Source organism: Ranitomeya imitator, chromosome 3, assembly GCF_032444005.1.
Source record: "Ranitomeya imitator isolate aRanImi1 chromosome 3, aRanImi1.pri, whole genome shotgun sequence".
NCBI lineage: Eukaryota > Metazoa > Chordata > Amphibia > Anura > Dendrobatidae > Ranitomeya > Ranitomeya imitator.
The window spans coordinates 793,888,925-793,904,348 of NC_091284.1; the positions used below are offsets into that span (position 1 = coordinate 793,888,925).

The 15,424-nt window shown below is 42.5% G+C and overlaps 1 protein-coding gene across 1 annotated transcript in view; it reads right to left on the reverse strand.

Annotated features, from left to right (window-relative positions):
- Nucleotides 1-15,424, reverse strand: part of PGR (progesterone receptor) — a 169,616-nt gene that overhangs the window by 26,784 nt on the left and 127,408 nt on the right. Inside the window, exons 4-7 of the mRNA XM_069759186.1 lie at nt 9,521-9,820; nt 7,619-7,763; nt 6,878-7,008; nt 5,555-5,712 (exon numbers count right to left, since the gene is read on the reverse strand). Of these exons, the coding sequence (XP_069615287.1) occupies nt 5,555-5,712; nt 6,878-7,008; nt 7,619-7,763; nt 9,521-9,820 (734 nt within the window). The remainder of the gene's footprint in view (nt 1-5,554; nt 5,713-6,877; nt 7,009-7,618; nt 7,764-9,520; nt 9,821-15,424) is intronic.

Sequence of the window (15,424 nt, forward strand, 5' to 3'; positions counted from 1 at the left end):
TCCCCACATCACATCCACAGTGGTGATAGAGCTTCACATGTCTCCACAATACATCCACAGTGGTGATAGAGCTTCACATGTCTCCACATCACATCCACAGTGGTGATAGAGCATCACATGTCCCCACATCACATCCACAGTGGTGATAGAGCTTCACATGTCCCCACATCACATCCACAGTGGTAATAGAGCTTCACATGTCTCCACAATACATCCACAGTGGTGATAGAGCTTCACATGTCTCCACATCACATCCACAGTGGTGATAGAGCATCACATGTCCCCACATCACATCCACAGTGGTGACAGAGCTTCACATGTCTCCACATCACATACACAGTGGTGATGGAGCTTCACATGTCTCCACATCACATACACAGTGGTGATGGAGCGTCACATGTCTCCACATCACATCCACAGTGGTGACAGAGCATCACATGTCCCCACATCACATCCACAGTGGTGATAGAGCTTCACATGTCCCCACATCACATCCACAGTGGTGTTAGAGCTTAACATGTCTCCACATCACATCTACAGTGGTGATAGAGCGTCACATGTCTCCACATCACATCCACAGTGGTGATAGAGCTTCACATGTCTCCACATCACATCCACAGTGGTGATAGAGCGTCACATGTCTCCACATCACATCCACAGTGGTGATAGAGCGTCACATGTCTCCACATCACATCCACAGTGGTGATAGAGCTTCACATGTCTCCACATCATATCCACAGTGGTGATAGAGCATCACGTGTCTCCACATCACATCCTCTGTGGTGATAGAGCTTGACATGTCCTCACATTACCCCTGACATATGAGTACTGTGAAGGGCCTATAGTGTGCATATATCTACATATATACCACATAATACACCTCAGCTCCTGCAGAACCTCAGTCTATAGTGATGTGTGTATGGATGTATGTGTGGTTGGATGACGGAGGGATGGATGGATGCATCAGGGAGGGAGGGATGGATGGATGGATGGATGCACACAACACATTATACTCACCTATGTAGAAGCCTTTCCCTTCCCAGTTTGTCCAATCAACTACCTTATTCCCCTGCTGCCTTGCACTTTGTGCTGCATGGGGAGACTGGAGCAGGAGGAGGAGGGTCTGGCAGAGACTGAGGGCAGTTACAACCAGTAGTGACAGGAAAACTCTAAGGGTAGGTGCACATGGTCAGTAAATGCTGTGGTTTGGATGCTGCCTGCTGGTGCAGCGTACAACCCGCAGTGTCCAGATGTTACAGCATAGTGGATGGGATTTCAAGAAATCCAATGCCCACTATTGGTACACAGATGCCTGGGGCTTACCTGCAGAGACGGACATGCGGTCCGTCTTTCCAGACCGCAGCATGTCAATTTATCATGTGGAGATGCGAGTCTCAAATACTTGTGGTTTTTCATAAAGAAGAAATAACTTTGTACTTTGAAACGCGTCAAAATAAACCATCATTTTACTACACTGGATTATATGTCTTAAATCTTGTCGGCAGCGCGGAGACTATCCACAAACTCCTTCTAACCAACCAATCAATGGATGTCATTTGAGTGAGGTCCGATCATTTCCACAGACCCATAGACACGAATTGATGAGTGCCATCCGATTATTGGAGGCAAATTGTGGATGCTGAGATCTTTTTCCTAAGAACACTTGGTGCGAGGAAAAATTCTGACTTGTGCACAGCCTCAAAGTTTTGATGGATCATACTTTGACCTAAACTATGGATGTCTTCACAAGCCCTTTGGGTTGCAACCTCATGATCACCGACTTGACAACTTTGTATCCAAGATGACATATTGTACATCTTGAGTCCCCAAAGAAAAACACAACCCCAAAAATCCAGCAGAAGACGAGCACTTTTTAAGCCAAAATTGGAGCCAATGATTTGCCATGAGGATCTTTTACATACAGTGGGGCAAAAAAGTATTTAGTCAGTCAGCAATAGTGCAAGTTCCACCACTTAAAAAGATGAGAGGCGTCTGTCATTTACATCATAGGTAGACCTCAACTATGGGAGACAAACTGAGAAAAAAAAATCCAGAAAATCACATTGTCTGTTTTTTTAACATTTTATTTGCATATTATGGTGGAAAATAAGTATTTGGTCAGAAACAAAATTTCATCTCAATACTTTGTAATATATCCTTTGTTGGCAATGACAGAGGTCAAACGTTTTCTATAAGTCTTCACAAGGTTGCCACACACTGTTGTTGGTATGTTGGCCCATTCCTCCATGCAGATCTCCTCTAGAGCAGTGATGTTTTTGGCTTTTCGCTTGGCAACACGGACTTTCAACTCCCTCCAAAGGTTTTCTATAGGGTTGAGATCTGGAGACTGGCTAGGCCACTCCAGGACCTTGAAATGCTTCTTACGAAGCCACTCCTTTGTTGCCCTGGCGGTGTGCTTTGGATCATTGTCATGTTGAAAGACCCAGCCACGTTTCATCTTCAATGCCCTTGCTGATGGAAGGAGGTTTGCACTCAAAATCTCACGATACATGGCCCCATTCATTCTTTCATGTACCCGGATCAGTCGTCCTGGCCCCTTTGCAGAGAAACAGCCCCAAAGCATGATGTTTCCACCACCATGCTTTACAGTAGGTATGGTATTTGATGGATGCAACTCAGTATTCTTTTTCCTCCAAACACGACATGTTGTGTTTCTACCAAACAGTTCCAGTTTGGTTTCATCAGACCATAGGACATTCTCCCAAAACTCCTCTGGATCATCCAAATGCTCTCTAGCAAACTTCAGACGGCCCCGGACATGTACTGGCTTAATTAGTAGGAAACGTCTGGCACTGCAGGATCTGAGTCCATGGTGGCGTAGTGTGTTACTTATGGTAGGCCTTGTTACATTGGTCCCAGCTCTCTGCAGTTCATTCACTAGGTCCCCCCGCATGGTTCTGGGATTTTTGCTCACTGTTCTTGTGATCATTCTGACCCCACGGGGGGGGATTTTGCGTGGAGCCCCAGATCGAGGGAGATTATCAGTGGTCTTGTATGTCTTCCATTTTCTAATTATTGCTCCCACTGTTGATTTCTTCACTCCAAGCTGGTTGGCTATTGCAGATTTAGTCTTCCCAGCCTGGTGCAGGGCTACAATTTTGTTTCTGGTGTCCTTTGACAGCTCTTTGGTCTTCACCATAGTGGAGTTTGGAGTCAGACCGTTTGAGGGTGTGCACAGGTGTCTTTTTATACTGATAACAAGTTTAAACAGGTGCCATTACTACAGGTAATGAGTGGAGGAAAGAGGAGACTCTTAAAGAAGAAGTTACAGGTCTGTGAGAGCCAGAAATCTTGATTGTTTGTTTCTGACCAAATACTTATTTTCCACCATAATATGCAAATAAAATGATAAAAAAACAGACAATGTGATTTTCTGGATTTTTTTTTCTCAGTTTGTCTCCCATAGTTGAGGTCTACCTATGATGTAAATGACAGACGCCTCTCATCTTTTTAAGTGGTGGAACTTGCACTATTGCTGACTGACTAAATACTTTTTTGCCCCACTGTACGTGATCATCAAAAATAATTTATTCAATCTTAATGAAGCAAAGATTATAATGCAAATTATAAGCATAAGAAGACATGCTCTACATAGATGGATGGTGGCCCTCAAGATCCTTTTCTCTGCTGGGCTCCAGGACTCCCCCGTCTAAGGCTGCCGTCACACTAGCAGTATTTGGTCAGTATTTTACATCAGTATTTGTAAGCCAAAACCAGGAGTGGGTGATAATTACAGAAGTGGTGCATATGTTTCTATTATACTTTTCCTCTATTTGTTCCACTCCTGGTTTTGGCTTACAAATACTGATGTAAAATACTGACCAAATACTGCTAGTGTGACGGCAGCCTAACACTGATTACCGCCTTTTAAACAATAGAATATAATTCAGCTAGACTGCATATGTTTTGCTCAGATATAGGCATAACACACTGTTATTTTATTTTATTTTTTTACTTGTTGTTATCTTACTTCTTTACCAAGAATTTCCTTAGCCATCTAAAATCAGAAATAGATAAAAAGTAGAATTCAGAGGTCAAGGCTACCTTCAGACAAACGTAGGACATAGTCCTCTTTTACAGTTAGAAGTAGCCTTACTACACTTGGAAATGTGTCCAAATATGTAAAAGACGCAAGGGCGAAAATCTAGGATCTTTAAAGGTGAGGTTCAAAACGCGTTGTTGCCAGCTGCTAAATTGCTACCTACACTACAACTACATCACTTGATTTTGTTTTTGGAGTTATTACCAATAATCCCAGTAATATCCATAATAAGAGTTTTATAAGTCAATTGCTAATAAGAAATGTCTCCTTCCTTGTCTCTACACAAGATGACGAGCTTTGAAAAATACCCAATTTTGCAATGCCGTGTCAGAAGAGATTTATGTTCTGTGTGTCCACCCAGTGGTTGTGATGTAAGTTGCCGTCTGTTGAGGATTTTGCTCCTCTGTCATTATAGTAGATTGAATAATTTGTTTAGAAAAGTGATTTGAGTCCTGATAGAAATTATCAAAAAGATATATCTATGAAACGTGAGGCTGTATATTTGGGCATCACTCACATATTGCGTTTACCAAAAGTTTAAAGAGTGTTATTAGAGATGGATGAATTAATTCGAATGGAATTGAATTCTACTAGAATTTTCCCAAAAATTGTGAATTCTACAAAACATGGATTTTTTTTGTAATTTGCTTCTCACAAATTCAGCAAAGTGTAACTCAGCTGGCCACCATTTCACTGAGCCATAGAATATTGGCAAAAAGTAAAATAAAAACCAAAGAACCTAATACTCACCATATCACTCACCTTTTTGGCCGTTCCACTAGTCACTGCCTGCTATCCCGTCCTCACAACTTCTTCTTTCCACCGTCTTGCACTGAATCTCCAGTGTCTTCACTTTAGAACAACACTTCCGACCGCAACCAAGCCTCAAAAGTCACAGCTCACGTCATGATGTTACGACATTGCTATATTACGATGCACAGAGATATGAGGCCCGTTTGCATTGGGAAGTCCCATTCCAGAGTCAAGACATCGGTGAAAATGTGGTGGGCGATGGAATGAAGAGACTCTAAAGACTGGACGATGGGCAGTGAGCAGTGAGGCAACAAGAGAAGAATTAGGTTTTTTTTCCGTTTGTGTATTACACATTACGTTTATTATTATGCTCTGGGTTCTGGAAAGAATCCAGAGTATAATATGGAACATTCAATTGGCGGGGAATAACTTTGTTGCAAGTCGAGAAAAATCTGCACAATTTGGCAAACTCCAATTTGCCAGATCCACTCATCTCTAGTGTTTATAGTTACCAGAATTACCATCTACATGATGCCAGTAATATGTCTTCTCAGGTGTATCAGTAGGATGCTACTGGCTTATTGTGAATCCTTTATATTACTTTTATGTTTTTTTTACTTATTTATTAACGTCTTACTATTTTTATGATCCTTTGTTTTGCTGTTCTGTACCAGATATCAATTAAATAAAAGTAAAAGACACACAATCTTTAAGGGGTATCGTTAAGGATGCACTCACTTCATGCATGGAGTCCATAACTTTGGTAAGATGATAGAACCTCTGAGAACTTGCAACAACTCCTTTATGTCTCATGCTGATCGCTTTTGCTAGTTCTCTTATGTAGTTTGACCTCATCTCATCAAATAGACTTTGGCTTTTAAGACCCTCCAAAGGAACTGAAAAATAAAGGATATTTCTATGTAAGTAATAGGAATGAATACCTCTTCAATTACAAAGCATCAAAAGTATTCTTTAAATGGGTTTGTCTACGACTATTTTACTATGGTCTCAAAAACTAATAGACACGTAGTTGCTAACAGAGGCAACAACCTGCCTGTTCTACACGGCGCCGGCACGGAGAAGTCATTGACCACTCCTGCAGGCGATTCAGCTGTTCCATGTCAACAGAGCAGCTCTTCCGGACTGCTCTGTCGATAGGACGTGTCTGCCAAGGTCATGCTGATTGACAGCTGTCTCCCCACAGTTAGGAAGTGGGGAGCCGACTGTCAATCAGCATGTGATCAACAGTCATTCCTTGTCAACAAGGCAGGGTGGAAGAGAAGCTGCTGCTCTGTAAATGTGACATCAGAGGAAGATGCTGAATCGCTGGTAGGAACACCCTGTGCTGGAAGTGATTGCCACCGGGCACAACTGGCCGGTAGGTAACAACTACATGGCTGTTAGTTCTTAGGCCGGTAGTAAAATAAATTAAATAGCCCTGGATAATCCCTTTAAGGCATAATTCAGACTTTAACAAGATGTCACCATGAGATCCTGACTTTAACTGACAGTCAGGCTCATACTGTAATGGCAGTGATCGGAGATAACATTGATTCCAGCTGTTCAACCTTTTAGATAATTAACCCAATAGTTGCTCTTACAGATGGTCAATTACATTTTTCTATTCTGCCAAACCGCATAGCTATCTCCGTCAAACGCATGAACAATGAATGGAGCCACACTGCCTGTGTGACCACCTCGCCTTTAAATTGGGAACATGAGACCCCAGTTTCATCTTAGGAGAACTCTTTTCAAAGTATAATTTCGTTTATTACGCGTTTTGAGTAAATTATAAAATAGGGGATTTTCAAAGCCCCATTTACGCATTTCATAAAATCTGCAAAACTCTATGTAACCCATACTGATTTTGCAGCTGTGATGTGGATTTGCAAGGAATTCAAAGGAAAGTTTGCAGCGCATAGAAAAAATAACATACAGCTCATCGAACTTGCGCATGAATAGACAGCAGTCACCAGTAATAGTATATTTTTCATGTTGACACCATCTTTTATTAAAATCCAATTCTTTCCCCATATCCCTGCATATATACACATTACTCACTTGTGCTCAGAAGTAGCAGAGCCTTCATGCAGAGGAATTCCTCCTGGGTGATTTGCAATTTGACAAACTCTTGTGGCAGCTGTCTCATTGAGAGGCAAAGGGCATAAAAAGATGAATCTTTCATCCGTTGTCTGAGGAAACAAACGTCTCCATTTTAGGATCAAACAGATGCAAAAATGATGCTGATAGCTTCTATTGTGTGTACTGGATCTGTTAAGAGTAACTAAACTTTTTTTTCACCTCCAGCTCTGCAAAGTAATGAATATTTGTAAGATACTTCACTACCTTAATTTCCTGTTTTCTCTCCCAAACTTCCTGCTGCGGTGCTGTTTCGCATGGCTAGTTTATGCTTTTAGAAGCTGCTTTTGACTGCTGCTCAGCCACAATAGTACTTGGTTTATAAACTGAGTAGGGTCATTCTCTTGACTCAGTACTGGAATGGAGAGCAGAGAGGCTCAGACAGGGAAATTCCCCTACTTTGAGCAGCAGATGAAAGCAGCTTCTAAAGGAGCATGAATTGTGCATTTGATATAGCACTGAGAGAGAAGGTATAGAAGTATGTTCCAGAATTGTATAACTTTTGCGATGCCTGAACAATAACTAAATAAAAAAAACAAGTTTAGTTACTCTTTATCTGTCCAAAATATGCATTTCTAACTCAGGTCCCTCACAATTCTACTGATCCAAACCTACAGCATCATAGAGGTCTAAGTGAACTTATGTTCTACGTTAAATACTTACTCATTCAATACTAAATCTGGGGCAAAGTAAAGCATCTGTCCGCTGACATGCTGGTACGACCTCCATCCCATGGCAAACACCATCAAACTCATCCACGAATATTGCAAGAGGATAATCTGATCATCAATGTGTAGATTTCTAAATCCTACAATCAAAGATGAAACCATAAAATTATAAGAATTTTTTGTAACATAGCAAAGTGAATGGAATCACATTGTATTTTACATCTACTTAGATGACCATGTGGACATCAAAAGAGGGAAAGTGGCTTCACAGTTGAGGTTTATGTAGACTATGTGGACCCATGGAAAAACCAAGATGGGGTTTCCATATCACCTCACTAGATAGGATAACTCTCCTAATACCTGATTCTGTAGCTAAAATGGTGTCAGGTACTCAAAGTCAATACCATCTCTCTTATTTGTTAAAATTCAAATACCCATGTAGAGGCAGCACATCCTGGTCTGAAGTTTCATCAGTATAACAGTCGCAACATAGTCCCTTAAAAATTGCTGTTCTAGTACATACATTTTTATTCATAATCAATGACCCTTTAATTCTTCAGGAAGGTCATATTTCTTTCTTTCAAATTATGCTAAGAACAGTAAAAAAAATGTATTTACTTGAATTACAAATATTGTGAAGAGAGAGTAGGAACATACTAGAGATGAATTGGTGGACCTAAAGAGGACCTTTTCTAAGAACTTAATGAAAATAAAAACTTAAAAATATAATATCTGTCTCAAATATATAGAATCTGGAAAAAAAAAACACTTTTTTATTTATTAATAAAATTTCTGGCTGTTAGAGAGAAGCTAAAGATCTCTCTGCTGTCTCACTACTTTCACAAATGTCTGAGACTTCCTGCATCTGAGCAGGAAGTTAGCAATGTATGGGGACAGTTTGAGAGTGTGAAGCATGGAAACACAAAGAAGATCTGTACTGATTTCTTACTTCATGCTGGATGTAGTCATATAAGAAGCAATTAAAGATGAATTCCTGTGTATTATGGGGCAGCAGGAGAAAGGGGTAGAAACAGTAACTAAGGTAAATCTGGTCAGAGCTTCTCCTCAGTGTGTTGTGACTCTAGCTGTCTGTTCGTACTGTATTCAGATGACACCCTTTACAGTCAGCTGAGGGGACCAGTGATGCTACAAGTGGGAGTTATATAAGAAGCAATATAAGATGAATTCCTGTGTACTATGAAGCAGAAGGAGAAAGGGCTAAAAACAGTAAATAAGGTAAATCCGGGCATTTCTCCTCAGTGTGTTGTGACTCTGGCTTTCTGTCTGTACAGTAGATATTCAGATGACACCCTTTACAGTCAGCTGAGGTGACCAGAGATGCTACAAGTGGGAGTTATATAAGAAGCAATATAAGATGAATTCCTGTGTACTATGAAGCAGCAGGAGAAAGGGCTAAAAGCAGTAAATAATGTAAATCCGGGCATTTCTCCTCAGGGTGTTGTGACTCTGGCTTTCTGTCTGTACAGTAGATATTCAGATGACACCCTTTACAGTCAGCTGAGGTGATCAACGATGCAACTAGTGGGAGAGGGGTCAGAAGAGTCTAAAATCCTCCAGTTATGGAGGGTTGCTAAGCAGTGTCCAATGAAACTGGGTGAGCGGGTGAGAAGGGGATCAGTGAGGTGGGAATGGAAATGGAATTAATGATGCCTCCAGGGCAACAATAAGGCTACCAGTGGTGAAGGGGTGAGTATAGGATTCATGGTGCTACTAGTGGGGGATGGCAATACTGCTGCCAGTGGCACTGCACTACGGTACTTAATGCATCTGTGGTGCTGCATTGTTGTATTTGTTTAGAACTTCTGGGAAAGTATTGAGGTGTTTAAAGGAACTTTTTTAGCATAAATCCTAGCACTGTAAGTGGATGACTGCTTACCTGGTAGAGATTTTGACCACTTCACAACACAGAGGAGTTGCCGTTCACACAGCTGGTTGAGACTACACAACAGAGCACTTGGTGTTTCGGGCTGAGTGTTATCATACCCTGCATAGACCACCTCAGGCTCTATACTTTGCAAAATCTGCAACAGTTCTGGAATGTACTGAATTTCTTGAGTTTGACACGTAGACAGTCTTTGGGTCAGAGTCTGTGGCGTATCCAGAGTCCTGGGCTGCTGAATGACCGGTTCCATCTCTCTTACCGGCTTCATTCTGTGAAACTTTTTGAATTTCCGACCTAGGGGAAATAAAGTAAATCCCAATCTTAATGTTGTGGAAGACTTAAATTGATAAATTATTTTTTGGGTTTTTTAATAAACAGTAATAAGGCAAGGTTTACTCTAATGTATTGTCATTTATGTTATCAATTGACACATTTAGGTGCACATATTGTAGAAAAGCAGGCGGTAAGGTCAGTAATGTAAGCTGTACCAGTAACACTAGTTTTCTGAGATGGTTTAATGTGACTGGATTTTTGGTCCGGGTTTTTGGAATATCCAAAAGAACCTGGCTGGGAAAAGATGATCCTATGATTCAGTCTGGAGTTTACCAGCAGCTTGGTTAGTTCAGCAAAGTGGTGTGTGTTGATAGTGAGTGGAGAAAGGCAGAGCTGCTGGTTAGTCTGCTTTGCAAAGAGAGGTGTGCTGGAACCAACCAAACTGGTGTTTGTTTGGAGTTGCTTCATTCTGCCTGAAGGAAGGGACTGTTTTTCTTCTCCATTGATAATGAAGGAATGCTGTTTTTGTTTTGGAGCGTTAAAGTTTATGATGGACTATAAAGTACATGCTGTTTTGATATAAAACCGTGTGCCATGAATATCAAACTGGCTACCCGGGAGCGTGAACCTACTGCAACACCAGTTTCAGCAGCAGCAGCAACAATTTCAGCACCAACAGCAGCAGGATCAGCAGTAGATGGCTCCCTTGACAGAAGCTATCCGGGTCTGGGAGACGGCATCTTTTCCCAGCTAAAGTGATGGTATCTGTGTGACACAAACAGTACTACTTGAGGCCTTGCAGAAAATGACTCTAGAGGAAGACGCTGAGGCTTTTCTGTCTTTGAAAGGGTGGAAGACAGGGAGAAACTGCCCCTAAAGCAATGGGCAAAGATCCGAGCTCCATACCTTACTGGAGATACACAGAAAGCCCACTACAACCTTGCCCTGCAGGATACGATGGAGTATGGTAAGCTGAAGGTGGAGATTATGGCACGTTTGGACATTACCCTGGCCATCAGGGTGCAACGGGAGCACCTCTGATGCTACCAAACGGAGAAGCCTCCCTGGTCCAAGTTGTTTGATCTGTTACACCTGGTGCAAAAATGGCTGCAGCCTGAGACCTGCTATCCGGCACAGATGGTGGAAAGAGTGGTAAAGGACTGATTTATCCACTCTCTGCCAAAGTTCATGCAAAACTGGGTTGCCCAGGGAGATCCCACAGAATGCAGATGACCTTGTGAGCTTAGTGAAAAGATACTTTGCTGTGGAGAATTTCCTGAGCAATCAAGGGAGCCTGAGGTCACCTTTTTGGGACCCCCAAGTCCACACTGAGGGGCACACAAAGACCCAGGAAGGGTTAGGCCAGTTTCAAAGAATACATCTTGCACCATTGTCTGTTGTGTCAAACCCCGGGTCATATAGCATCCCAATGTCTTATGGTCCAAGAACCGATGGACTGATCCGTAGGCTGACAGTTCTCAATTTTGCACATCCCGCGTGCAGTACTGTACCTCACCCTGCTGAAGGACTTCAGCTGTGCCAGGTGATGGTGAACGGTGCTACTTTGAGTGGACTCCAGCACTCAGGGAGTTTGGTTACCCTATTAACTGCCAAATTTCCTAATCTGCTAGTCCCCTGGAAGAGGTTAGATGTGGGGTGTATCCATGGGGATTCCAACTATCTCATGGCCCAGTATAACACCTGGCTTAAAAAGTTACCTCCGACAGACTTGGTTCAAGTCACCCCATCTGTCATATTCCAGCGAAATCCCTATACCCTTTAACCCCTGTACAGGGATCTGGTTTTATAACAGGATCCAGTGGAATGCTTCCATGGAAAGGTTGCTGTTCAGAGGCAGGAATGGTCGCTAAGCAGAGTCAGAGCTGAGAGGTCACATCAAGGAGAAAATCAGGATCCGTAAGAATAGTCAGAAACATATGCCAAGGTGAAAACAGGAAAAACACTAAAACCAAGCAGGAGCAGAAAACACACACCTAAACAAGGAAACACAAACGGTGTATCTGGTGGCTTTCAGCAGCAAGCTGGAAGCTTTAGTAATAATAATAATAATAATAATAATTTTTATTTATATAGCGCCAACATATTCCGCAGCGCTTTACAAATTATAGAGGGGACTTGTACATACAATAGACATTACAGCATAACAGAAATACAGTTCAAAACAGATATCAAGAGGAGTGAGGGCCCTGCTCGTAAGCTTACAAACTATGAGGAAAAGGGGAGACACGAGAGGTGGATGGTAACAATTGCTATAGTTATTCGGACCAGCCATAGTGTAAGGCTTGGGTGTTCATGTAAAGCTGCATGAACCAGTTAATTAATTTTTTTTTTTTTTTTTTTTAATATAGGCCACACAGGGATCGTTAGGTTAATGCATTGAGGCGGTAGGCCAGTCTGAACAAATGAGTTTTTAGGGCACGCTTAAAACTGTGGGGATTGGGGATTAATCGTATTATCCTAGGTAGTGCATTCCAAAGAATCGGCGCAGCACGTGTAAAGTCTTGGAGACGGGAGTGCGAGGTTCTGATTATTGAGGATGCTAACCTGAGGTCATCAGCGGAGCGGAGGGCACGGGTAGGGTGGTAGACTGATACCAGGGAGGAGATGTAGGGTGGTGCTGAGCCATGGAGTGCTTTGTGGATGAGGGTAGTAGTTTTGTACTGGATTCTTGAGTGGATGGGTAACCAGTGTAATGACTGGCACAAGGTAGAGGCATCGGTGTAACGGTTGGTGAGGAATATGATCCTGGCAGCAGCATTCAGGACAGATTGGAGCGGGGAGAGTTTGGTAAGAGGTGGGTGTGCTGCTCTCTAATTGGCTGGGCAGGGAGCTGATAACTTCAGCTGGAGAGGACACACACCCACACTGCCAGACTACACAGCACAGCAGATCTTAGCCAGTCTAACCTTAGTGGCTGGACAGAGCTGACTGTCCAGAGCTTCTGGATCTGACATCTCTTCTATCACCAGCAACACCCGGAGAGTGAAAGTGGCGTCACCTGGTGACAGAAGCAGAAGTCGCAGGACCAGATTCTGGTGGAAATGTGACACCCAGATGGACATGCGCACAGATTGTGGTTCTGTGTCCCACCAAGTAGGAATTTTAGAGGACTTATTGCATGCTATTGTTATTGGATGAGATTTTCCTTTATTGTGGGACTTAAAGTAGTAGCACCCAGTAGTTCAGTATGCCACCATGAGTCGGATGTAACCGGTAAATTTCCTTACACTGTACTGGCTAGAGAGGAAGATAAGGAAGCATACCCTGAAGAAAATATCCCTGACCTGGAGAAGTCCCACAACAAATTTGGAACTGCCCAGAGCAGGGACTTAACAGTGAAAAGTACTTTGAAAAATGTGTTAAATGGTGTTCCCCAGGAGTCGAGAGTGGATAATAATTTTCTGCATCTGGCTAGGCATATAGATCTGTTGGGTTTCGGGACCAAAGTGAGAGGGGGTATAATAGGTCGGCTCGCGTGAGACAATTTAAAGCTGGGGTTCGGGAACTTGAGTTAGTGAGTGTCCACTGTGAACAGCAAATTCTATATAAAGTGGCAGGGACCCTGATGTGTGATGGAAAAGGTGGAAGAGGTCAACTATAAAATACAACAACCGAGGAACAGGAAGACCTTCCTGACATAATGGCCACCGACTGCAACCCTGGGAGAATAGGGACCTCCTTGAAACACCTTGCTTGCTGGCCCAGTCAGAAGCCAACATTACTGGTGTCAAAGGGACTGAAAAAGTCACCTTCCTAAAAACAGTATGGCCAGAAATTTGTACAACAGAATAAAGACAGGTTCTCGAAGTTACCAGTTCTTACTTGTTATATCAGTTATGAGATGTACTCCAAGCTTCATGCTTGGGTCAATTTAAAGCCCTTAACGATTCCTGAGGCCCACCAGGTGGTAGTATCAGAGTACGCAATACAGAGCTGGCCATGAAACCTCACAAAAAACATATAAGGGCATTTCTGGGAATCTCCAAAAGGGCACAAAATCAGTGATGGTTAACTTGTCTCGGGTGGCTGACAGGGCATTTCAACAGCTTGAATTGACCCTCTGTAGACAACCAGTTTTGTTAGGGCTGAATTTCTCAAAAGTTGTCAAGGGTACACTATTTATGGATAGACTGTGCCCAGCCCCTGGCTTTGGACAGAGGGGTAGGATATGTAGGAAAGAAGGAGGTAATGTCCTGGATGGTAATTATGTGTCAGTAATGTAAGCTGTACCAGTAACAGTAACATACATAACATAGTAACATAGTTAGTAAGGCCGAAAAAAGACATTTGTCCATCCAGTTCAGCCTATATTCCATCATAATAAATCCCCAGATCTACGTCCTTCTACAGAACCTAATAATTGTATGAAACAATATTGTTCTGCTCCAGGAAGACATCCAGGCCTCTCTTGAACCCCTCGACTGAGTTCGCCATCACCACCTCCTCAGGCAAGCAATTCCAGATTCTCACTGCCCTAACAGTAAAGAATCCTCTTCTATGTTGGTGGAAAAACCTTCTCTCCTCCAGACGCAAAGAATGCCCCCTTGTGCCCGTCACCTTCCTTGGTATAAACAGATCCTCAGCGAGATATTTGTATTGTCCCCTTATATACTTATACATGGTTATTAGATCGCCCCTCAGTCGTCTTTTTTCTAGACTAAATAATCCTAATTTCGCTAATCTATCTGGGTATTGTAGTTCTCCCATCCCCTTTATTAATTTTGTTGCCCTCCTTTGTACTCTCTCTAGTTCCATTATATCCTTCCTGAGCACCGGTGCCCAAAACTGGACACAGTACTCCATGTGCGGTCTAACTAGGGATTTGTACAGAGGCAGTATAATGCTCTCATCATGTGTATCCAGACCTCTTTTAATGCACCCCATGATCCTGTTTGCCTTGGCAGCTGCTGCCTGGCACTGGCTGCTCCAGGTAAGTTTATCATTAACTAGGATCCCCAAGTCCTTCTCCCTGTCAGATTTACCCAGTGGTTTCCCGTTCAGTGTGTAATGGTGATATTGATTCCTTCTTCCCATGTGTATAACCTTACATTTATCATTGTTAAACCTCATCTGCCACCTTTCAGCCCAAGTTTCCAACTTATCCAGATCCATCTGTAGCATCATACTATCTTCTCTTGTATTAACTGCTTTACATAGTTTTGTATCATCTGCAAATATCGATATTTTACTGTGTAAACCTTCTACCAGATCATTAATGAATATGTTGAAGAGAACAGGTCCCAATACCGACCCCTGCGGTACCCCACTGGTCACAGCGACCCAGTAAGAGACTATACCATTTATAACCACCCTCTGCTTTCTATCACTAAGCCAGTTACTAACCCATTTACACACATTTTCCCCCAGACCAAGCATTCTCATTTTGTGTACCAACCTCTTGTGCGGCACGGTATCAAACGCTTTGGAAAAATCGAGATATACCACGTCCAATGACTCACCGTGGTCCAGCCTATAGCTTACCTCTTCATAAAAACTGATTAGATTGGTTTGACAGGAGCGATTTCTCATAAACCCATGCTGATATGGAGTTAAACAGTTATTCTCATTGAGATAATCCAGAATAACATCCCTCAGAAACCCTTC